Source organism: Haliotis asinina, chromosome 3 (genome assembly GCF_037392515.1).
Source record: "Haliotis asinina isolate JCU_RB_2024 chromosome 3, JCU_Hal_asi_v2, whole genome shotgun sequence".
Lineage (NCBI taxonomy): Eukaryota > Metazoa > Mollusca > Gastropoda > Lepetellida > Haliotidae > Haliotis > Haliotis asinina.
In genome coordinates this window covers 18,739,515-18,765,960 of record NC_090282.1, presented here as the reverse complement: position 1 = coordinate 18,765,960, position 26,446 = coordinate 18,739,515, and the positions used below count along the sequence as shown (strand labels likewise).

Sequence of the window (26,446 nt, the reverse complement as noted above, 5' to 3'; positions counted from 1 at the left end):
AGCCCTAATAACAGCCACAACCCCAAACGAAGCATCTATATTTTCCCCACAGAAACTCCCATCTCAATGAGGCACCTTTCCAATTTACATTTTACTATCCAATTGTAGACTTTCAGTGACAATGTGGTCTTCAAAGTGATGTGGATACGGAATATTCTCTTCCCAAACCAAATGGAAATAAATAAGCATCTAATGAGGTCTTCATGTTTGGAGGGATTGGGTATGGATTCAAGCTGCCGTTGGCAATATCAAGGCAGAGGACACCAGAAAGGGCTTTTCACTTGGGGGAATCGAACCCAGATCTTCAGCTTGATATACCCTTTAACCACTAGGCTAACTCATTGTCCTTTTCATGTTCTTATCAAACATGTAGTCCTTAGCAAATGTTAATCTTAAATGTCTTCCAATAGTTTGGCTGGCAAGCAGGCAATATTTCATGGTAGTCCATGGTGCCTTGAACTTGAGCTTGGAAAAAACGGAAGCAATTTTCTCGCTTCTCAACAACAACTGACTTCTGGTTTAAATTCATAGGTAACAATTTCACTCTTCAGTCCTTTATCCATTCTTAATGAATCTCGAAGAGTGAGACAGCGCCTGATGACTCGAAATAAAACTAAAGTCTTTCTTAGATGTGCTGGAAACATTTATTCATGATGTCTATAATCTTCACAAACAGTTTCCTCATTCAAACGACAGTAAATAGCAACATTCAACACTCTCCCATCCATTTTAGCGATCAAATATGGCTACCATGCCCACAGTGTCACTATGGTAACAGTCCTCACAGGACAGCTCCAGTGCCACTTGTATTCCAAAATGGCTGCCAAACGAGTCCATCATCATGGTAACAGTGAAGGCGACCAGCTCATAAATGACCAAGTTCAGCACTTGACCAACTATTGTACACTCAAACCTAGTCTTTACAGGTAATTCACATCTGTTCTGAAAACAATATTTTTTCAATAGTTTTACTGCAAATTTACAATGACCAGTATAAAAGAAATATGAATATACAATGCACTTTGGAAAACTTATCTGATCCTGTTGAAATTTTGTGTACATTTACTCTTTGTTTGAGATGCAGTTTCAAGATCAGGAATAGAAGTGATTGGGTCTTTTTTCTTTGTTCCCAGTTCACCAGGGTGCCAACAGATATGTCAATAAAGTATCCACAAAAGTTTATCCATAAGAACATAGCACATACACAGGAAAAGGACAGTCCCCTCGCTCCGAGGTAAACACAGCAAATCGTCCTTGCTGCAGAAATGGCAGAAAGTGATTCAACATGAATGACCGACACATCTTCAGTCTTTGAGAGCTCAAATTCCAAAAGTTCATGAGATACCAAACATCAATTCAAAGATTTGCCATCTCCTTGAGATACGAAACACAAAAATAATGCTAGCTCTCCTTGATCGTGAGATCACATGATCAGTCACATGGTCTCACATCACATGATCAGTCACATGACACACAAGTCCAGGAATGGTTCACTGAGGTACACAAAATAAAATGCATGTATTATGCTGCTTTGAGATGAGGGAGGGGAAGGGGGATGAGGGAAAATACACATTATCTCCCAGGACTGCTCTCTGTATGTTCCCCACAGACAGCTAGGATTTATGGAGAAGCCAAGGAGGCCATTCAGTGGAAATAACTGAAGACAAGCCAGCATGCGCCTGGAAAAAGTCAGGCTTACTTTCTGGTCCAGTAACTCCAATATATCCGCAAGACTATGTTAATACTGAGGCTGAAAATCCAAATATATCTCTCCAACTTGTGTCCCTGATACCCTCAGAATATGACTTCATATAGCGTGGCTTTCTTGTCGCCAGAGCCAGTAACTATGTACTTGTCATCAGCTGATATGTCACAACTCAACACAGAGGAAGACTCCTTGGACTGAAATAAGAAAAATATTATTTTGATGAAGACATACACAATATCTACAAGCAAATCTTTGATTGTTTAAAAACATAATACTACAATATGTCTGAAGAATCCACAATTCGAAGGCTGCATGTTGGAAAATCAACCATGGTTCATTAACAGTTGATGAACATATTATGATCATTTTGTGTGTTCTGGATATATCTGATGTAACCATTAGTGTTACCAAAAATTTTGGAAAGTTAAAATGTTTAAAATGAATACCAGCCATACTTGCAATACATGTCTTTTTTTCAGTTTTACATCAACTTCAATTCTGAGTTGTCAGTTTCTGAAGTGAATGGCACACCCACCTGGAAAATACTTGCTCCGTATGGCGTTCTCCATGCGTTGAGGAGATTGTCTTTACCCGTGCTAACGAACCACTTGCCACAGTAAGCAAACTTGAGGGAGAGGACACAGCTCTCGTGCAGATGAAGCTGATACTTGTCTGGCTTGCTGTGATGCAACACCTCTACATTGCTGCTCTCCATGCTAAAAGGAAGGTACACTGTAGTGTGAGACATACTGGGGCTTCCTAGAAAACACCAGGGCCTGCTAAGACACACTGGGGGACATACTGGAGTGAGGTTTAGGTTTACACCACTTTTAGCAATATTCCACCGATATCAAGGAAGGGGGAAATAGAAAAGGGCTTCACACATTGTACCCAGGTGGGTATCAAACCCATGTCTTTGGAGTGAAGAGTGAAAGCTTTACCCTTTCCGTTACCCCACTGCCCCTGGGGGCTTACTGAAAGATATTCGGACATGGTAGACATCAGGGTACATGGACTCCAGGGACAAACTGGGTTGATTTCTAAGAGACAGCATGAGATGCTGTGACATACTAGGATGTGAACACCAAATAAACTACAGGATCAGTTCCTTGAGAGGCTTTTTAAAAGTCGTAAAGATGAAGGAACACCAAGATCAACGGACAGTTACCTTCTTTATTGCAGTGGGTGTGCCGTCTGAGCAAAGGTACTAACACCTTTACATCACTTGGTTGAGAAGAGTGTTGATACCTACGCCAAAATGTCACAAACATTGTGATAAAGAGTTGACTATTCATAGCAGTTTGTTTTCACGAGATAAGAGACTGACTAATACCTACCCGACAGCCAGCCAGTCCCCTGTAGGACAGTACCCCAGGGAGAAGATCTGTGATGTGAAGTCATGCTGCTGCAACTGACGACCCTGGGGACAAACACGTGTCAGTCTTCATCTGAACAATCTCTCAAATATGCACATGAAAATTAGCTAACATTTTTACTGTATTTACAACACAAGTTCCCTCTGAAAAGCTGAGTAATTCACTTAAGTTTTATGAAGTTTTCTGTTGTTTGACACTAATCCACTTTACCATGATACGATGGCATACAATCAGCTAGTCCTGACCCCCAAAGTTGTTGTAGCATTAAAACCTTCAGTAACTATTTAGCAAGCTAAAGTCATAACCCAGATAACTTGGTTGAATGGGACTTGAGGTCACACATAGTGACAACAAATCCTATCTTTATAATCTTTGGTAAAGTAATCCACAGTAGTTGACTTGTTACCTCTCTGAGATCCCAGGATCGGACTGTGTTGTCCAGACCTCCCGTCCAGAGTTTGGTACCATCGGGAGAAATATCAATACAGCTTGCCCCATCTGTGTGACCTTGGAATTGCCTGAAGTCATACGTGCAAGATGCAAATGAAGGAGATGAAATCTACTGAGCTTAGGTCAACATTACTATTTATATTTCTCCACTGAACATACAATAAACATGAACAGGTCTGTGCTAGATTGGTTTGTTGCTGATTAACTAAACATGAGTTAGTGCATGTGTTTCTGTAATCATTTGTGCATCTTTCCATCCTCTAGGTGGAATGTTGTCGTTTCTAACTAGAGTCTGGTTAAACGTGTACTTGTTCCTGACTCTCCAAACTAATACTTCGAGTTAGGGTGGTTTTTTTTGTGGAGTATTTAACCTGTGTCTGGTTGTGGCTGTGTTTTTGTTACTCACCTAAGCGAGCGAGTTTAATTTTACACTGCACTCACCAATATTCCAGCTATATGGTGGTGGTCTGTACATAATCAAGTCTGGACCAGACAATCCAGTGATCAACAACATTAACATCAATCTCCGCAATTAAGTTAGCAAGAGTCACCACCCGATCCCGTTAGTCGCCCTTAACGACAAGCATAGTCACCTTTTATGGCAAGCATGGGTTGCTGAAGTCTATTCTACCCCGGGACCTTCATGGGTCACTCACCTAAGCAGTTTCTAGTTATGGTTGTGTTTGTTTGTGACTTACCTAACCAGTGTCTGGTTATGGATGTGTCTGTTTGTGACTTACCTAACCAGTGTGTGGTTATGGATGTGTCTGTCTGTGACTTACCTAACCAGTGTCTGGTTGTGGAGATCCCAGACTGCAATGTTGCCATCACTACAACAGCTGAAGCAGACCTTGCCGTCCGGACTGATGGCAAGGGCATAACATGCAGGGGCACTTGACGTCAGTTCGGCCTTTATTCTTGGGGTGGGCTGAAACAGAAAATTACTTAATTACGCTCTCCATTCCTTTGAAAGTTGACAGTTTACAGTCAGTGATATTTCAGCTGTGTCTTGAAAGCATGTAAACCATGAGCCAGACAGAGGCATTTAGCAGGTAATATAAACGTCCATAGCAAATGGCGATGATGATGTCACGCAATCAACCAAGTCGACTGACCGGTTCAGTTCATTACCTAATCAATCTAACAAGTCCACAAGAAATTGCGCTCAAGCAAATGAAATGGTCACAAGCTAGTTCATCACAGCAATTTCAGCAACATAACACTGAAAGTGTAATTATGATTCAAGTAGTCAGTAAGATAGATACTCACTGCTGCCAAATCCCATATTGACAATGTGCTGGCCTCGCCTCCCACTATCAGTGTGCGGCCATCTTGCAATAACTTGATAGACCTAATGTAGTTATCTCTTTGCTGGAAGAAAAGACAAGAAGTTGATAAAATATAAAAGATCCTAAACATTTTATATGTCTTGATCTCAAACATGTATCATTATTTTTCAAGGAGTATTTTGAACAGTTTGGCAAACATTTGCTATGGCTCAATCTTTGGCAGGAAATTGTTATTTATGGAGAAGTATTTTGTGTAGCTCACCAAACAGTCAAGCTGGGAGACAGGAGACTTGTTGCCTGGTTGACTGATGTCCCAGACCTTCACACAGCCCTGAAACAAACAACACATTTCAGATCAGACATTAGCCTTACATATGATTGTAACATGACAGTGTAAAGCTCTATGGCTACAATATATGTTACATCTTTAATGTTTTGTTTGATAGGATACATTTAATCAAACTCTCAACCATTCCTTACCTTGCCTCCTGTATACACGTGTCTGGTTGGGTTGCTAACAGTAACTGCACACACAACCTCCCCATGATTCAATGTGTTGATTTGCCGAGCATGACGTGGAATTCCTGGACCAATCAGAGCATCTGGAGGAAAGGGTACCGGCTGCATCTGACCGTCTGCACTGACGTGAAAGGAATATGCTCTGAAATCCAGAAAATAGTATTGCAATAACTGAACTTGTAAATACAGTTCTCATCAAGCCAAATAAGGAGTGAACAATATTTACTTAAAGTCTAGCAGAAAAAAATCCATGATGTTCGAAACTATTGTTTATATCAATCACTTAACAGAAATAACTTATTTTTATTAGATGAAGAGACGAGGATTTCTTCTGATAAACCTGTTTCCAAGGACTCTTGAAAGAAACTCTGGATGGTGGCTGATAATAACAAGACTTCTTATTCAGTAAGATAAAAGAGGACACTACGGTACTACTAGACGTGTATTTTTTGTATAGCTGTATCTTTTTTCAAGTGATGAGACTGAATGGAAATTCATATTATCTACAAATGGCAATAAAACACACATGACATATAAAATATAACATGAATGACATGATTACATAATAACTGATGATGCTACACATTTAATAGAATGGATCAGCATTACATCCACAGATAAGACAATATTTATAACCACTGAATGTCTTTCATACCAAGAAGGCCTTTGTTGAGAACCAGATAAAGGTCTTAATAAGAGTTGCCTCCCTTGCAATGCCCTGGGTTTTCTTCCTCACACACAAAACTTTCAAGAGGATTACACAAAACATGAACAGCTTGTTAATCCATTGTTGTATTACCACATACAAAATGTTCATACACATTACAAATCTATGAATACTATTGTGTTTCACCCACACATACACCAATGAATATTTCAAAGGGAAATGACTTAGCCATTTCATATGCAATGTCAGATTTGATCTTCTCGAGTTGTACAACGGGCCCCAACAAGAATCTACTGAACTACTAAGGTTTGGAGATACAGATGCAGCATGGTGGTACTTACGGTTTACCCCCTGGAATGCTGCCGAGTGCCGGTCTCATGGGCCCCACACTATGAGTTGTGGGTTCAAACCCCTATAACAGAACCATCACCATTACCAACTGCTTAAATGACATACATACACAGACACAAGTAACTGTAAATCATGGACTCATTTCTTCTACTTGGAATGTTGAGAAGTATATAAAACAAGTACAAAATATAACACAGGTGATTTGTTGCCTTGATCTCAAGAATTCAAATATCAGATGGGCCACCAACAAAAATAGTACAAGAATTTGTAGTTTCCTAAAGCATAATGCTAAACACAAGAAGATTCGCCGGTCCAACTGGGCCTTGAAATTTTAGTGACTCAAATTAGAAGTTTCAACAAATTCTTCAAACACAAATAAAGATGAAATGTTCAGTTAACTACTTTCAAGGGCACCGTTTCATAAAGCTCTCATAAGCCTACGATCTTGTAACGTTTCCCATAGCATTAGTATCTCCTGTGTTACAGTATAGGAGACAGAATACTAAGAGAAAATTTTCAAGAACTTAGGCTTAAGAGAGCTTTGTGAAACGGGGCCTAGGTGATAAGGTCATTATCCTATCAATGCATGTCAACTTTATACAAAGATGAAACAAAAAGGTTGATATCCACACCACACTACAGCATAGCAACATGCACTTCTGCAACCTGTCTGGTCTTACCATGGGAGCTCTAGAGTAGTTGTTGAGGGGGCTTCCCCCGATGCCGTTAGGCATCACAGCGCCATTGTTAAAGGCGCCTGGGCTCAAATCTCCTGGCAGTCCTCCATGGGCTGCAGCGGCTGAATGCGGCATTAAAGGAAAACCACCTATACAATTAAAAGACGTAGACATGTACCATTTGAACAAGTCTGGCAAAAAAGGGGATCACTGTGTAATCTGTAATCTGCATTTTTTCAATGTTCTTAGAAATATTGGCAGTTGCCCAACACAATTGCTGACATTCGGCTTTATTTCAGCTATCTGAGAGCAGTTTGTAAATAATTAAGTTTGAATTAGACAATCCACTGAATGACATCATACTACGACACACATCAAGTACAATGAAAACAACACAGAAGGGTGCACCCCACAAATTGTGTTAGTCACTTATTCCAATAAGTATAGGTTGCTGCCGAATGAATCTATGTCAGATCGTCACAGGTTAGACATAACTTATGCAAGACTATAGAACAGATTAAGTTTATTTTGAGATTTATAGTATTTATGTATTAAAAGTGTTACAATGCAGTAAAACATGTTAAAGTTGTTTCCATTTTAATGTTTGAAGTAGAGATAATAAACCTCTTGGCACTATTGAGTCTTATTTTACGTTCTAGTGATGACTTACAGTGGGAGTAGATAAGTGTTGTTGTTCTTCTGAATGAATTTTATCTGGGCATTCATATCCTCACCCTGTCCCCCTATTGAAGATTGTGTTATGACACTTCTGAGGCATTCCAGGCAAACTTACTATGTGACACCTGATATATCCTATATCACATCTCCATGTAGACAACTACAAGACAATCCATATCATGACAGACCCTCCAGAATACTACCACAAGACCTGAAACCAATCTACCTAAACTAATCAATGTCTACATCAAGCAGCACTGAGACAACTGGCCTAGATTACTAGTCACTAGGCCTTACATCTACCCTATCTAGTCCTGAGACACCATTATCCCTATATTACTAGTCAATAGGCTTTACATCTACCCTATTTAGTCCTGACACACAAATAGCGCAATAGTACTAATCACTAAGATGTACATCTACCATATCTAGTTCCGAGACACAGATAGCGCTATAGTACTAATCACTAAGATGTACATCTACCCTACTATTTAGTCCTGACACACAAATAGCGCTATAGTACTAATCACTAAGATGTACATCTACCCTATCTAGTTCTGAGGTGCTAGCTATCCTCAAAACTCCCCATACCAAGAGGATGGACTTTGGCACCTGGTTTCCCGGCAACAGAAGGGCCTGATGGTCCGGGGGTAGCACTTCCTGAACTTGTGGGTGTGGCAGATTTGGAGACGGGCGTAGCAGCCTTGTCATTCTGGAACGAAACAGAGCATGACTCAAAAACAAATACTAGACTTTATAAAAAATCTTCAAATATATTTGCATGAAAGAACGAGAATTTATTTCTAAGTTATACATAAGCAATATTGATTATCTGACTCTATATAAATAATGCGGGCTATTACAGGCTGCATCTACATACCTCTTTGTTTTTCAAAGATGAAGAGCTAGCATGTGAAGAAGTGTCACTCCGAGGGCTGCTACGGTCGTCTACCTTCTTATTGTTAAGAAGGTCCTTATTCTTTTCCCGAGGTGACATTTCTCCGTTTAAAGGAGATGCCGTATCCTGGAAATGGTGGGAACCAGTTACATTATTTCAATATTAAATTGGCTCACTGCTCTACCTGATAGCAGTCGACACTTTAGCAGTGTTTAAAAACTCCATCTCAATGTGGTACTTACAATGCCACTTTGATCAAAATCAATGAATAAAGTAGTTGCACAATGGCACTAAACATATTATTCTCCTGAAATAAGTGACTGATTCTCTTTTCAGTATGAAAATCTTTGACACAGGCAGCATTTTCCTACTTGTACTTACGTCTCCAACATCAACAACTAAATCCTGATCACTCTTCTCTCCATCACTGTCCTAAAAAAAGTTACAAACAATTGGTTATATTTGCGATTATCACCAGGTTAAATAACTTGTATACTACCTACCCATAACACTACATCAATGTACACAAAATGGCATCAGGGCTCCAGATGATCTTCCAACATAAGGAGTATGTATGCGTTATTTTTTCAATACAAGAGTACTGGGAAAAGTTTTTAGAGTAATGAATGGAATTTAATGGCATGTAAGTAACCTCATGTTTCGTTTCATATATGCACCACAACATTTTTACTCTTGTGTAAACAGGTCAATAAACAATAAAGCAAAACTTTTTCAGACAAATACATGCTTAAATGATTCTAAGACCGTACACCATTGCTGTGGTGCATATCTGCTACTTTTTCTGATTTTTCCCCCTACTGTATCATGCATATTTTTTATCCGTACATACGCCAATACGGCCCTTATCTGGAGCCCTGTGGCATCTTGGAATCCCTGTCCTGTATCACGACGTCAACATTAGCTCCAGTTCAGGTTCACACAGACAAACCAGGGACAACACATCTTATATCTGGGATTACACTCTTTCAGTGAAGTACAGACTAGTACTTTTGTTGGGCCAAGTCCAGTCTGGGATTCGTTGGCACACACAGTCAGCCTCCAAACTCATTCAGCCAATGTGGAATCACAGTGAAAGTTGTGATGGTTGAATATGGTTGTGTGATGGCAGTGCACAACTCTTGAGTGTATGGATACAAATCCTTTAAGCGACTCAACCCAACAAAAGTAGAAGAATCTGAAGTTTACTGAGAAAATGTAATTCCAAATACAAGTTAATACAAGTTACATGTGACCACTTTCTGAAAAGCATTGTGTATTCCCAGAGTTGATATCACCTAGCATGGGAAACATGACATATTGCTACATTGTGAAACAAACCTGTTATTATAACTATCGGTAATATCATTAAGACATCAATCACAGTGAGGCTGAAAATAAGAGGACATCGAATATCAAGGTATCATGAAAAAGTACGAGACCATCTGTCTTTACCATTTAACAAGAAATGTTTCATCATAGTTTGAAAGACTTTCTTATGACCACAAAGTATGATTGATTTAATTTTAAACATATCAACTTGCATTCATCTATACATGCCAAAGATTGAGTATGTTTATACCCCACTACTAGAAATATTCCAGCAATGTCATGGGGGTGCTGTCAGTGGGTGTCACATATTGTACCCATGTGGGGAATCAAACCTGGAACCACTGAGTAACAAACACTTTCACCACTGGCTTACAGTCTTCCTCAAATTCCATACAGCAACATAAGGCCCATCACAAAATATTACAAAAATAAGTATTTGTGCAGTAGAGCTGTTGTTGCAGACAGTACATTACTGTATGTGGATTCCCATCACGTGAGATGGACAGACATATCTATTCTGATCATTCTGTTTTAAGCCAACAGGCTATTTCACTCAAATGCCTCCATCCTTTTCATAACCTTAAGTATATGACACAAGACAAATCTGGATTCACATTGTCTGCCTGAGATCTTGTTTTAACACCAAAGAGCAAAGATAATAGATAGTTTCTACAGAGGCTAAAAGGGTACAAAACTGGACATTCAGTATAAAAAAAACCTCATTATTACTCAATTTGCATTTCAGGACTAACCCTTGAAAATTCTCCAAACGACAAAATATACTTACAACTACTCTCTCTTCAGGTCTTCTTTTCTTCACTGAGTCATTCATATCAGGAGATCGACTCCGATGTCGGTATTTGTTTTCATGAACTGGGGGTGAGGCAGACCGTCTCTGTAAAACAAAATCCAATTATTTAAACAAAAAATCAAATCACAAGGCCCACAATTAATGCTGAAACAAATAAATTAACAAAACCAAACTTTCTTAACATTTAAAATATGATCCACAAGATTAGTGTGATTTCAGTTAGAAGTATACAGCTGCTAACAAAATGATTCACCAAATCCAATTGAAAACGAAACCATAAATAAGAACCTTAATTTCTGTAATGTAACGACTCTAGAATCTCCTCAGTGCCAACAACTAAATATAAACAAAGACAGAACTATGACTTCTTCTCATGCACCTACTCCATGGTAGCGAGGTAGTGATATTAAACCAGGAATGAAAGCCCTAAAAAACTAAATCTTGACCAACTTTGCACTTTTAAGCCTTGGGCGTGGTAACAATAACACAAGCATTCACAATGACTCCACAGAAATATTTTCAAAAAGTGAACACATATTTCTCAAAAATGTACCTTGAGATTTAATTTCAATACGCCTTCATGTGTATTTGCAAACTCAAGAACGCTTTACATTTTGTAATTCTCAGGGGTGTCCTTAAGAGCCCTAGGTATGTTTACATTGAATCAGATGCATTGCATAGTCCAAGTCAGTTTCACGAGCTGTAATATTATATTTGACGTGTTGTTTGACAAAGCACAAGGTTGTATTTACCCTGTGTGTAATATCATTACGCAAACAGCAATGCTCTTATCCGAATTCATAACATAAAGTGGTCCTTGAAAATCATGTTTTTCTCAGTCAATCAATGAGGAATTTTTCATTTGCTTATGCCATAGCTTTAAGTGGTTTATTAGATTTAACTCTAATCCAAATGCACAGACCCTGTTTAGTTCCAGAGTACACTGTGTTAACCATATTCAGTATGCATTGCTCTTAATAAAGAGGAACATTAGCTTCACAAGCTTGGCAGGTTCAAGGAGTGTTGTAAGCTCACAACACACTTAACACTGCTCTCTAACGCGTCTGTTCACCTTTAATATCTTAATATATCACATTCCGCAGTTAGTTTTCTTTAATACGCTTAACAATAAACCATGCTGTCAAAGGGCATTTGATATATGACATTACAATTCTTTTTCAAAATTCAAGCCATAATAACAGTTGTTTATCACACAAGTCCCCTTGGGAGAATAGGAAGGCTCCGTGGGAGTGCTCTTTAGTATTGGAGGTGCAAAAAAAAAGATTATCTCTAAGGAAGCAAAGGATTTTCTACAATCTGATTGGTGCATACAAGTATTTGACTTCCACGATTGGTCAATATTAATTCCTCCACACAGACTTTGTCAGAATAAAGTGAGTCATTTTTGAAGTCCAGAGCGACTACAGATGAAGTCTCCATGTGGTAAACAAAGAGAATACTTGAGTTGTATTTGACTTGGCTGGGCCTAGGCTCTTGCTAAGCGATGGTATTTGCACATTACTGGTTCTCTAGCCTCTCGGCAATGTACAGTGCTCGTTAAGAAGCAACGAGTGCAAGTCAAGCACTTCGTCAGATGGCGAGGATAAGGGATTATAGCAAATGAAATATTACAGTGTTTGGATAAATTTTCAATAGAGGTGCCAGGCTTGCTAATATTTGATGTACTATGTTGAGATATGGTTCTGCAAGGCCAGGGAAATCCATTACACATTGTGTCAATACTATCAGATGATCAGTGCAATTTAAACTGGCGAGAGTTATGGCAATACTGATAAGTTCCGCAAATGTTTTACCTCCGTCTAGAACCTGGTAAATAATACCAGTTTGGTTATAGTGGGTTTAAAAGTAGACACCAGTGTTGGTATAGTACCTGATGCCATGGCTGAAGGAGGTGACCTCGGATATGAGATAATGTCTGCACACACACTGGTGACCTCACAAGGATCTTGCTGTAATGACAACTGACCTCATGTTTGTAGGAGCACGCAGACTAAGTATTTTCAATCAAACACTGCCAAGGGTCTCAAGACTTAACACAACCCAGTAGATTATCCCACACTTGTGCTCACACAGTTGTAAGTAGTTTCAGCAGGAATAGCAATTGAGATTCCAATCAGTTTCATCATATTTCAAGGCTTTTTAATACCATTTGTATTTCAGGATAATATTCCAGTGTAAAAGAGCCATTAATTAAGTGCTGCATCTCAAGTCTGGCTACCATACACAGCCACTAAATGCTGATTTGTCATTGCATGCAGTAAAGGAACATTGAAGTGTTGGACAAGTACTTCCAGAGTTAAAATATCTTCTTCAGGAAATGTTTTATGTGGCAATGGCCTAGTCATGACTTGAGTGAGTGAGTTTAATTTTACACCGCACTCACCAATATTCAAGCAACATGGTGGCGGGCTGTAAATAATGAAGTCTGGACCAGACAATCCAGTGACTAACAATATGAGCATTGATCTGCACAATTGGGAACCGATGTGTCAACCAAGTCAGCGAGTCTGACCACCTGATCCCGTTAGTCGCTTCTTACGACAAGCATAGTCGCCTTTTATGGCAAGCATGGGTGGCTGAAGGCCTATTCCACTCCGGGACCTTCACGGGTCTAGTCGTGACTTAACATGTTTTGGCCAGTTTTTCAGTAATACAATGGTAGATCAGCTTATTGTGGAAGTATAGCAGTCTGTTGACATGCACATCTCCAGTAAAACAAGTACACTATAGTCATAAGACAGTTGGACTTTTACTCATTACTAGCAGATCCAGTACTGTGTAGGGGACTACAGTATAAGTTAAGGCCCCTTGGCAGTTCACCCTTACTAACAGTTACCAGATTACTTTCACTCCTACTTTCAAGTGATTATGCCAGATAATACTCAGAAAAGCAAAGAGCTCCTTTAAGGCTTCATATTCCTCATCTCCCAACGCGATTTAACATCCACGAAGTACATGCTGTTATCACTTCCTCTCAGTACTGATGATGAAAGCAGAGCATTTCCACGAGATACGATTGTGACACTTGAAAATCTACCAAATTACACACGGATTTCCTGTAGGCGGGGCTGGCACGTCTGCACTGTCACCATGGTGGAGCCACTTTGCAACAACCTCTAAATGACGTGGAGCATTGTAAACACCACTCATCAACTCACTAGACAATTTTTGAAAAAAAAAAAAAATCCAAATAAGGCCAGGAATAAATCCAAAATTAATCATCACAATCTTCAATAGGCTATCATTTATGTCGAAGTCTTGAAATTACTAGCCGCATGTCAGCAGATGTTTTTCAATGTTGAAGAAAGGTCAACATTAATGTGTCACGTCACTAAATGCCCTCTGAATTGAACTTTGGTCTGTTCACTAAGCAAGGAAGTTCATTACACAATTTAAATGTGAAGAGCAACATCCAAATATGAAGCAAAAATAACAATACAGCGTTATGGATAGATACAAATGCTATGTCTCATTTTCAAAACAACCTTGTGACTACACAATGGGACATATTGACACACTGGGCGAACATCCAAAATCAGATAAGACTACTAGTTGGGGTGGGAACAATGAATTTAAAGTGTCAAAATGGATGTTACCTTTTCCCCAGAATCCTCATATTTTATATTCAGTATCATCCATGAAGGATAGTTATGCTGATACACAATGTCGGAAAGATGAGATTATCATTTCACCAAAGAATCAACTTGTTCACAAAGATTCTTTCATCAGCCATGTTGGCATATAAAATTTCAACCAGTTAAATATCAACCAAATCAAAATATCAGAATGGCAAATTTATTCCACAGTTTCCTTGCTTCCCGGGCACCATGTCATGAATCCCCTTCAAACAAGACTGCTCTATCCATTATCTTCTAGCCTGCTATTGGATAACTCTTTACATCTGCCCAATGGCAAGATATTTACATAAACTGTGATATTCTGGGGTAAGTATTGATCATAACCACTTAATTATTCCATGGGTCAAAAAATATTTACAGTCAGAATCATTACCAGCCATTAAAAAGGACTTGCACAATCAATATGTCCAAACAGAGTTACACTCACCTCACAGTGCTTCAACAACTTCTACGAAAAACATTACATGAATAACTCTTCGATATGAAATAAATATCTAACACAATAATCAGAACTGCCAAGCATTAAACCGAAATCTTCTTATTTTTAATCGCAGGGTCGCCAATCATGAGCAAACAACAAGCCTACCACTACTGATCCATCTAATTGATGGGTTAAGAAAAATATCTAATTTGTACAGCGGGGAAAAGCACTCCCTCAGGGAAAACAAATAAACGGCTGCTAGGTAAATACCACCATAGGCTAGAGTCAACACTCACAGGCAGGATTATTGTAATTCCACCATTTTCATCGTCACAAAGTAAACTTAGACATTCTTGAATATTTGCTCCTGGTTCCATTTGAACCAACATCCCTTACAAACAGCCTCAAAAGGATGAATTTATTTTCTGTCAAATCCTGAAATTTTATTCATGGGGGCTCCCACACACAATGCTGTGTGTTTGGCTGACAAGTATTTGAGAATTTGAATTGGCTCTCTACTGGTGATTTTAGTTTAATCTTTTCAAAGATAAAAGAACCCACCAACCACTGTCACATTATCACCACCAACACCTTGAGACGGAATTTCTAATCTTGGGCACTAGGAGTGAAGTGTGTTTAGGGATTAGGGACAAAAAGCACCTAATTAACAAATAGCAATGAATGCACTCGGTGGCCTGTCAAAATGGACAGCTCCTGTGTGACAAATTCCTTTTCAAAACAGTGCGAGCATGTCTTATATCTGCTGAAGTAAATATTTACTGCCAATCTTTTGGACTTAAGCAGTAAAGAATCAGGAAATTAGGAAACACAATAAGATGGAAATGATGAGACGACATGTTATTGATTCCTTCTCCTGGCAGACTCCATGATGCAATGGACTTCTATTTAGTTTTGCCATTAGGAGTCAAAAAACAAAGTTTATTTGTTTGATAATATATTTTTTTAAATATGAAGTTCAGCGCCTAATAATGCTTCAGCCACATCAGCACTAAATATTGAAATAAATACTTCCTCATGGATCATCAAAGCCTTGTTATTGCAAACCAAATTATGTAAATATAGAAGCATAAAAAATAATTTTATATCTTGTTGATGATACATAAATATAAAAAAAATTCTTTGGAGTTCAAATCATTAGCTAAACCCCAACTAAATATATGTTTTAAAAAAAGATATCCATTTCAGAAATAAATATTTTGCAATCATCACATTCCATAATAATGATATATAAACGATAAGACTGTAATGCTACTCATTATATCTCTTCATATTTTATGCATGTTTCCAATGTGATTTGTTCATCTTATTTCACATGAAGATATATAAGCACACAATACATGAAATATGACGTTAAAATTATACTACTGGCATTTCATACGCCAGAGATGAGGGAAGATATACACAGTTCAACAATTTTGATCAAATATTTAAAGCTGTGATCCCATTTTGCATAAAAATTACTTATTGATTTCCTGAAAATAAGGAATTTATTACATGAAATATTGATGATATGTCAAGGAATACTATCAAAATATTCCTTATCTAATACACTATGATATTATGAGAGCAACTCTAACACATCACTGACAAGTGATACAAAATACAATTGATACAATGCTCATGAAAGGGTGACAGATACCAAATGTTAAAAAAACTCTCATCAGAGAACTGATGTCAGCTGTTGAAGGGCACTGAAAGGGTGTCCATTTTTCTAAGATATGGGGCCCTATTTGGGAAATTAAACTCAAAAATTAGTTGAGGCCCTATTAGGGTAGTGCAAGTGCAGTAAACATTGAAGAATCAATACAACCAAACTCATTTCAGCCAGGCTGAAGATAATCCTTTGTCACTTGTGTGGGCAAATACCCCCCTGTATGCAGAGGAAGACCTTGTGTTTAAACAGCGCCCTCTATATTCGGGTTCAGATGAAAGATGTCGCAGGATGAGAATCGTAACCCACAGACTGCAAATATTGTCCAAGTCGCGGAAGAGCAAACAGTTAATATCTTATGACAACACTTGCCGCTGGCCGTTGTTTGAATTTCACACTCCCAGCATGCACTACACATCAAACCAACAAAGGCTTTCCTGACAAATTGGACAAGTTTTATTTAAAACTTTTTCTGACATTTGTTTTGTTTCATAGTTAATATTTTCAAAGCAACAAATATTCTCGGCTGTTTTCGTTTGATCTACGTCCGAGATACTAATGAATCCTCTATTGATATAGCAAAGATTTGCGAACATATTTAGAAATGTGTTCAGAGTACTATGCTAAACTTAGATAGGCGAGTTTTCTGTAACAAAGGTAAATATTACTGTGAAAACGGCTTTGTGAAACATTGAGGCTACTGTAAATAATAAAGAGCCATGCAATTTACTTTGAGGGATGTACAGCAACTCTCAAGGAGGGATGGGGCAAGTAAACGTTGTGCTAAGAATAAGGACACAGGATGAATATTCAAAAGCGTTTCACCCTCGTTGTAAAAGGATTAAAGCGAACAGGTCAACAACATATCAAATATTGAAATAAAATCCACTTAGGGTTATTTACAGACCGAGGCATAGTACATCAGCGCCAGGACAATGTAAATATTGAAACTTTGTAATTTCATTATATATATTTCCCAAATAGAACAATCTTGTAAATTTGCAAACTGCAACTTCTAGCACACTACTTACATCTTTTAAAGTTGAACTTTTAGGGAATCAATCTCATACGTAAAATGTCTATCATACCATGTCAAATTGTCGTCAAAAAAAACCCCCCAACTCTTTTGTAAAGCATGGCATTTTGGAAATAAGACAGCACTGTTCATCTTTGCTTAGGAAACATATTTCATGAAGTTTCTAAAAAAACAAAGAGAGCTTTAAGTAAGAGGCATTATCTCTCCACTGAGACATTTTCCTTTGTAAGAAGTGTTTGTTTGGACAGAGAGAGGCCAAACTCCAGTTGATAACGCTGGTGTCACAATCACAGGAATGGGGTTGAAATTTGCCGACCCAATCCAACAAACACAGTATAGTGTTGACGCCAAACGAACGAGTAAGAACAAACATTGCACAAACACTGAACACAGTGATTCTGTCCACATTGTCCGACTGATTCCTCAAACAAAATACAGGATTCATTTCAGACTGTTTGAATGTGTGTATTTAGATCTCAAACTTTACTCTTACCACCTCTGTCCTGATTTGTCACTCAAAAACAAATGAACATTTCCTCACTTGTTGTCATTAGCACACATGACTGCTTCACTTGTTGGGATAGAAAACCCCTAAACAGCTGATAATGATGCTTCCCTATAAAATTATGGAAATTAAACTTCTCACAGCATGTAATGCAAGAATTACTTCTGTCTATATTGAGTATGCATAAATAAATAATTTGTTGCTGTACTGTCATACTTTGATTTGTGAAGAAGACAAAAATATACTTACATGCTTATCTTCTGCTGAAAGAAATGAAAAATGTGTTATTAAAATGTGATTTGTAATCTTTCATACAATCATTCCCATACAATCAGTTCCAATATAAACAATTAAAAATTAGCAATAGAACAGACAATTCTTCATATGGCCATTGTTAATCATCCATTGCTACAACAGCTTTACTACTGCAGTGTGAAAGAATCTCAAGTCCTATAACCTTGTAGTAGAATATATATGTATATTATAATTATCTCTAAAGATTGTGGAGGTTATGGGCTGAATAACTAGGTCTGCATTTGAAATATGTATTGATTTTTTAATATTGTGTGCATATATTTTTCAACTGTTTAACATTAACATGTCAAGTACATGCAATTGCCATTATGAACCTCAGACCCATCTGACTTGTGATATTCTTAATTAAGTCATAAAAACTTGTCAATATTCGCATTAGAATAGCATCTGCTTGTAATGGTAATTGATCTGATTAAAGATTAGGCGTAATAAGTCTGTTACATGCCTTTCATCACAACCCATCCACTGCCAAACACATAGTGTAACATTGTCCCTAAGTACAGTGAACCAAAATAGCTTCACAAGTTACTAACTTGCTGCAGTTGATTAAATGCACCATGGAGTATAGCGTAACCATCTTTTGGGATCTACTCATTGATAGTAAACGTACAATTCCTTGGAGTTTCAGGGAACAAAGTGACTTGTTTTACAAGTTTGAAAACCTGGAGTAAATTCTACCAAATAATTCACTGTAGTCTTATGAATGTCTGACTCGGGTGTTGACACATCCATGTCAGCATACAGTGTTACCCCGTGGGAGGACAAGGGTGATGGCAATGAACCCTGGAATATGACAGGGATCAACTTACAATAACAATGCCAAGCTTAAAGCTCTTCACACTGACCTGGGTTCAGTTATGCACATGGGTACAAAGTGTGAAGTCATTCTACAAGTATCATTAACAGTTGTGCATTTAAAGAATTTTTTAACAGATTTAAAGGGGGTCTGTGATAAAACCACTACACACCTACATAGTTCTGGATATTTCCCAGCCCTATTTACAACCCTACACTACTGATAGCCCCATAACATGGATGAGTGAGAGAGTTTGGTCATTGCTTTTAGCAATATTCCAGCAGTATCACCTCAGGTGACACAAGAAATGGGCTTCACACATTGTACACATGTGGAGAATCAAACCCAGATCTTCATAGTGATGAACAAATGCCTTAAACACTAGGCTACTCCATCATCACTAATATGGATGAACCCAACCATCTTGTGTGGAACACACCCTGTGCTAACGAGGCGAGACTTCCCTGGCCTGCAATCACTTTCTATTTAAATTATCTTTTAGTGTTACATGTTAACAATGCAAACTGATCATTAAACACTTCAACATAACTGACAATCACAACGTTCAAAACTTCCACTACAATTCTAAGTGAAAAATGATTTCTTCTGAAATGAGGCATAAACTAGCATGTTGATAGGAGCATACAGAAACAGTATGTTAGAATATGCTACCTTACACAAAATATATAGTAAGTTGAAGCTTTCATCCAAATGAAACAAAAGCAGCAAAATGGCCAATTACATTACAATAGTCAAAAATCAATACATATTTCAAATGCAAACCTAGTTATTCAGCCCATAAGCTCCACATGCGGTGGATATAATTTTGTATAAAAGCAATAAAACTGCCGAGTAAGTAGGCATTTACTTCCGGGCCACTAGTTCTACCTGCAGCAAGGGTTAACATTTATCAAGACTAGTTCCACTCACTAAAATGCATCAAATACTGTAGTGTTATCGATATGACAGACCAATATAAACGTGGTGGCATGTCCGGATAATTATGCAAATGAGACCAAATTGCAAAATATACATTCAATAAACTTCATATTTCAATGCAGGGCCTGCTCAACAAACTGTAAGTAAACATTTCAGATACATCTAGATTGGGTTTTCCCGATGTGGGGGTGCCAAGTAATCAAACAGGGCTAGAAATCATTCAGCACTATTTGATAACCAGCTAGGCTAACTGTGAAGGGAATTGGTAACTTTGATGCAAACTAATGCTAACATTATTCTTCATACAGTTTCTAAAACTTCTCTTCACTTTGATTCCTTTAAGGATCATATTTATGACTGACTTTCAACTGTGTTGATTTCTCTCATCAGATTATCATATACTCAGAGGCCTAAGACAATGGTCACCTAGGTTACACGGTACCATATTCAAAATGTTACCTTTACAGAAAAAGACATTATGAATCACCAACATGATAGTATTGAAAACCCAGGTTCTGTTTGGACAGACACGATGACAGTACCAGTGTGTCTGGCATATACTGATGGCGTGGTGTCTAACAGAGGAAATACGGTACAAGGAATACAACATGGGCATCATATCCACCAATGGCCTGCACAATCTTTCCCTTCCCCAAATAGGTAAAACTTGCACTTACCCTTGTCTTCCTTTAGAAGGTGGTGGTGAGGGAAAGCACTCTGAGGGAGCCCTAGAAGGCTGGAGCCACTCGACACTGGGGGGATGGGGGGCTGCAAGCCTGACGGGTGAGGCGTCATCGGGATGGGCGGGGCATGGGCGTGAGGGAGATGCTGAGCCTGCATTTGCTGCTGAACAACAGAGGCATGACGATTACTTGAACCAACCAGCGGCATGATAAATACATCAAAAAGTAAATGGTAACAGGAAGGTCAAATTATCTTATGACCTTTTCTCTTTTATAATATTTTCCACTAGTGTTTGATGTTGCCCTCACACCAACCATCTTAAACCTAAGTGATCATTCCAAATTTACAATGATCCTCTCAGGATTAATGTTTCAAAGTCCCATTCATCCAAAAAAACTACTCTTGTTGACATGTTTAGTACCAACATTTAAAGGCAGAAATGGTCTCAAAAACTAAGAAACATTTGAGAATCCCTCATTTAAGGGAGTGAGTGTGTGAGTTTAGTTTTATGTGGCACTCAGCTATATTCAAGCTATATGCTCTCAATCTGTAAATATTTGAGTCTGGACTAGACACTCCAGTGATCAACAGCATCAGCATCGATCTGCGCACCTGGGAACCGATGACAGTCAACCAAGACAGGGAACCTGACCACCTAATCCCGACAGTCGCCTCTTATGACAAGCATAGTCGCCTTTTATGGCCAGCATGGGTTGTTGAAGGCCTGTTTTACCTGGACCTCCTCGGGTAAACCCTCCTCATCGAAGTAAACCAAATGTATACAAGATCCCGGACTAGTAAATTTAATTGTCAAGGAATATGTAAGTGTATATATTAAACATGATGTCCAGTGAACACTGTATTGATAAATTTCGATATGGACTGGAGTAGGTGAATAGGTCAGCTTTAATATAAATTATAGTATTGCAAATGAATTGTCAGAAACTTTAAGAAAAAGTGGGGCAGCACTAGAACAAACTAGATCTATTTTTCCTAATAGCACCATTTATTACATTCATGGAAAACAATTACTTATGAATATTTTGCTTCTTGTCATTAACTTCTGCAAGTGTGATAATAAAAAGGATTTAAACAAGAAGCCAACATGTATGTCTAGAAGCAGCTTCCCAAACAACATATTGCTTATTTTTAAGAAATAATCATATTACCTACACAACCCATACTCCCACTAATACAATTTCTCCTTAGTTTAGAAATAACTCAGATTCCATATTCCAATTATTTGCTATGATACTGTTTATTCAGATAGATAAAAATTGGTGAGCAATAAACTATTTATTCCACATATGGACAATGTTCACAAATAGAACCAGTAACTGGGTTAGTGATTCCAGCTGTCAACTACAATTTAATATATCTTGCCACTCAAAGGAAATGGATATTCTAGTTATAAAAGTATCACATCTGCTTGATATATATCTACTGAATACACATATTTAAACACTTCCACAAATAAACTGTTATTGTGCTGGAAACTGACTATTCAAGGCAGGATTGCAATCGTCACAAAAACCTTAACAGCAGTGTCATGTGACTGCAAAATTAATCAAGTCCCTGAGTATTGTTTACAAGAAATCTTAGCACAAATGTGACTTTAAATAGGTACTTATAGGTCATTAATTAAAAACAGATCTAGTACCCACCCCAATAATTGCGTTAAGTTCCTGCATTGTCACCTGTTTGGCTCTCTCAACTGCTGCTGCCACCTGCTGCTGATGCTGAAAAGAAACATCCACCAGTCAGAGACAAGTTTACAACATCATCAACCAATCAGAAACAAGTTTACAATGTAACTCTCCAGATATTAATGCGAGTCTTTTAAATGTATATACAAAAAATGTCATCACAACAAAATATACTTATTCAGTGTTTCAAAACAGGAAATAAAAATGACAAATACAAATTTAAAACAAAAAACTCAAATATATTAAATGCAGGAATTTTGTTGAATACTTACCTCTTGTGACAAGAATGGAATAACCTGAGCACAGATGGCATTCAATCTCTTTGCTATTTCAGTCTGCAAAAAATAATTAGTTTCTTTACTTTACATAATTACAGACCAAAACACTCTTGCACATCCTTGAAGGTCCCCCCAAACCAAGTTCATACACAGTGCTCACAATATGCTTGCAAATCTACAAAAAGTGACAAAAGGGAGGTAACTCTTTTCATATGATGAAATTTACAATACTGACCCAGCGACCCAGCTGTTAAAGGTACCCTTCATAAATGTATGCAAATTCTAATCCATACGTAATTGATAACCCTGCTTCTCAAATTCAAACCATAATGCAAGCCTCTAAACAGATGCCACTAATGAACATGCCCTTTCAAGTATACATGAATCTATACTATCTACAGCATCTCAGAAATTGAAATGTTTGTAACCATTTTACAAGCAAATTCATCACTTTGTAGAGTAACCGACTGCTGTTCTCACCATTCTGACAGTAAACTACGAGTAAGCCTGATGCAAGCCATTGTACCTTGGCTTTGTTGGGCATCAACAGACACAACATATGCCTACAACAGAAGCTAGGCAAAATGTCACAACCCCCCCAGGGAAATAAGACTGTTTGAGGATTTGCAGTGAGTTAATGCCACTACCATGTCTCCCCTTAGTAACTCAAATATGTTCCATGTTTTAAGCAGCGACTGAAACATGATTATATTCTTGTCTCCTGAGCAATGAATACCACAGGGTAATCAAATCTGTCTTATTATGATAATCACCAAATAATCAGATAATGCATTTAACATGAACTCTTTGAAGTAGGAATATTTTGCAAAATGTAAAATATGGTTTAATTGTCTCTTGGATGTAATGGAAAACAAAAAGAACCAAGTAAAACAAAAATAAACACCCTTCTCCAAACATATAAATGAAAATGTAATCTTGTAGGAATAAATATTTTTCAGACTGATCTTCCATTATGTAACATACTTTCACCATCACCAAAACATTTGTGTAAATGACGTCAGTCAACTCAAAACAGTTAAGTTTTTTCTCAAGTGACTTTCATCTCTAACAAAAAGGAAATGCTTCATTCACTGGTGTTGAAAGAAAGACAATAGGCATACTTCCATTAAAATGTTGACAGAGAAAAAAATGACCAAAACAGTTAGGAGTTTTTTCCATGATACTATGAAAACAAATATAACAAAGTCTTAAAACAAATCCAGATCTCCACCAGAAAGCTTGGTAATAGTGTCTCCATATTCAAAAGTATAGCCTACGGGACAGGTTGAAAACATGTTTTTGCCCCTGCAGGCATAACACTGGGAAATCTGCTACAGTCTGCTTCTCTATGCAATTCTTTTATTAAATGCCAGTATAAATCAATACCACTCTCATTGCTACAGCTTATAAAAATTTGAAGAGGTCTTCTGATGCACTTGAAGACAGCCATGACGCTTTCAGCTCTTTCAGCTCATTTAAAGTCTGTTTTTTACCAAAGCTATCCAAAACGGTTCCTTAAAATGCATTAACGAGCCTAAAAATGTTGAATGATGACTAACTTTTCTTTATCAATGCACAAAGCCCTTTTTTAATTTGGAAAATGTGTTTCTAACAACAAAGCGGATATCTAATTAAGGTGTTCTATTGGAAACCTAAAGCCTATTGTTAACAGTGTGATGATCATTTTTACAGAGTATCTCTGTGACATGAAAGCCTTGATGAAGAGTATGAACCGAAGATTCTTACTTAAGGAATTTGAAAAAAGTACACCATTTATATTCTCTTCAAACAAATTTCCACTCTTAAGAGACTGACAACAAGGATAAAGCATTCTTGGACACAGACTTTAAATGATTTTCATCATAAACACATATTTCCATTCCTACACACCTGCATATCACACTAAATGGATTTTTTTTCAAGATTTCTGACATTTAATAAATTTGTAGAAAAATTAGGATGAAGTGTTGTCCACCGATTCCTGAACAAAATAACACTCTTTAAATGAGCATGGTTGGAAAATTTGAAAATTTGCGATTGTATTTGTTTAGTGCTTATCAGTGCACTGGCTAATGTCCTTTTCAATGACATCAAGCATATATTTACACTATATCACTTAGAACATCAAGACATGTTTGAGCTTTATCAAGGGAGTTTCTCTTATAACATTTACCCTATTGCAATGCATTTTCATTCGGCATTTTTATGAGTTGGGAGCTCCATAATTTTTGTCTAAATATTTGAATCCACAGTTTCTATTACTCTATGCATCAGGACAATAAATACTGCCAGTGTTCGGACACATATTATCCAAACATAGATGCATTTACGAGGTGTTAGCAATCATATTAGTTCTGGCAAGTAATGACAAACAGTTGAATGGTGTTTAGACAAACAAAGTCAAATATTAGCAGAAAACATCATCGGGGAAAAGTAATTTTCCCTCAGACACTATGTTTCCCGCTCATTTGTCTTTTACTGTTTAATGGCCATTTCCCCATCAGAACCTGAATCAACATCAGTGTCACTGCCCCAACCTTCAAACCTCTCAGTCCCGTGTACCATGTTATGATTAATTACAAACTTCGACAAATATTTTAATTGGCGAAAAACTAATATTCCTCCATAGAAATGCCTCACGGGAAGTGATGTTTAAGCGGCAATTATTGCTGTTGATGTGTTTACAGGGCAAACACTGTACAAGCTTGTGAATACGGAATATTGATTACGTAGCACCACAATACAATCTTGTTTGTCTACTCACTGCCAGCTGTAGCGATACAGCAATGATATAGATCACAAAGTATATGTGGGTTCCATACCCACGGAGATACAACATCTGTACGCAGTACGGATACGGAGAGGCATTGTTCCGTATGTTTGTACAATTCAAGAATCAATCTCAGACCGTTATATTTTCAAGAGTGCTTCAACACTGGAGTCTATTATATGGGGAAGATTGCACTGGCATGACAACATTTAAAGTATCTACTGATAGCTTTAATTGTTATGTGACATAATTTCTTGGGACCACTTATACTCAAGCATATGCTGCCAGAGTGGGGTGGGGTGGGTGGGGGTGGGGGTGGGGGTGGGGTGAAGTGCAAAGTGAGGGGGGAAGGATTACATAATGTAGAAATAAGATGCTTGAATCTCGATGGGTTGTTTGTTATACAGTCTCATTTATCACACAAATGTTTAATCAGTATGTGACAGGTGACAGTAAATAGAATGAATACAATTTCGTGCCACTTTTTAGCATACGAAATCGGTTTCAATGATAGAACCCTTACAGGAAGCAAAACCAGAGTCTTAAGTTAAGTGTGTCAAGTGACCCCTCTATCCATAACGTTACAGCTCCACCCATTTTAAGTACGGTCACTCCTCCAGTGATATCATTAATGAATTGTAAATTACAGAGGAATATTTCTGTCAATAATATATGCTTAACCACACTGTGTTATCAAGAAAATTCTTACCTGAAAATTGATAAATATCACTGTGTCATATTTCAAAAGTTCAAATATCTAGGTTGCTAATGCAATTATCTTTTATTTTCCCTTACAGCATTTATAAATAACTAACATGCCATTCATGTATGATAAAAATAAAATTCTTTTGGGGTTTTCAAAAAGAAAAGTTATTACATTGGTCTTCAATGAAATGATACACAGAACATGTT

General features: G+C 37.7%; 1 protein-coding gene across 4 annotated transcripts in view; it reads right to left on the bottom strand.

The window, feature by feature from the left end:
- Nucleotides 1-621: 621 nt before the first annotated feature.
- Nucleotides 622-26,446, bottom strand: part of LOC137277605 (transducin-like enhancer protein 4) — a 39,361-nt gene continuing 13,536 nt past the window's right edge. The window contains exons 5-22 of one of the 4 annotated variants that reach the window (XM_067809411.1): nucleotides 22,759-22,821; nucleotides 22,445-22,519; nucleotides 20,774-20,942; nucleotides 18,296-18,309; nucleotides 10,730-10,837; nucleotides 8,995-9,045; nucleotides 8,596-8,739; nucleotides 8,307-8,427; nucleotides 7,041-7,186; nucleotides 6,351-6,421; nucleotides 5,304-5,484; nucleotides 5,086-5,154; nucleotides 4,804-4,905; nucleotides 4,317-4,462; nucleotides 3,491-3,602; nucleotides 3,046-3,128; nucleotides 2,244-2,424; nucleotides 622-1,902 (exon numbers count right to left, since the gene is read on the bottom strand). In XM_067809411.1, the coding sequence (XP_067665512.1) occupies nucleotides 1,795-1,902; nucleotides 2,244-2,424; nucleotides 3,046-3,128; nucleotides 3,491-3,602; nucleotides 4,317-4,462; nucleotides 4,804-4,905; nucleotides 5,086-5,154; nucleotides 5,304-5,484; nucleotides 6,351-6,421; nucleotides 7,041-7,186; nucleotides 8,307-8,427; nucleotides 8,596-8,739; nucleotides 8,995-9,045; nucleotides 10,730-10,837; nucleotides 18,296-18,309; nucleotides 20,774-20,942; nucleotides 22,445-22,519; nucleotides 22,759-22,821 (1,944 nt within the window). In that variant the 3' untranslated portion in view covers nucleotides 622-1,794. The remainder of the gene's footprint in view (nucleotides 1,903-2,243; nucleotides 2,425-3,045; nucleotides 3,129-3,490; nucleotides 3,603-4,316; nucleotides 4,463-4,803; nucleotides 4,906-5,085; nucleotides 5,155-5,303; nucleotides 5,485-6,350; nucleotides 6,422-7,040; nucleotides 7,187-8,306; nucleotides 8,428-8,595; nucleotides 8,740-8,994; nucleotides 9,046-10,729; nucleotides 10,838-18,295; nucleotides 18,310-20,773; nucleotides 20,943-22,444; nucleotides 22,520-22,758; nucleotides 22,822-26,446) is intronic. The other 3 variants (XM_067809413.1, XM_067809412.1, XM_067809414.1) reach the window with 3 other exon arrangements.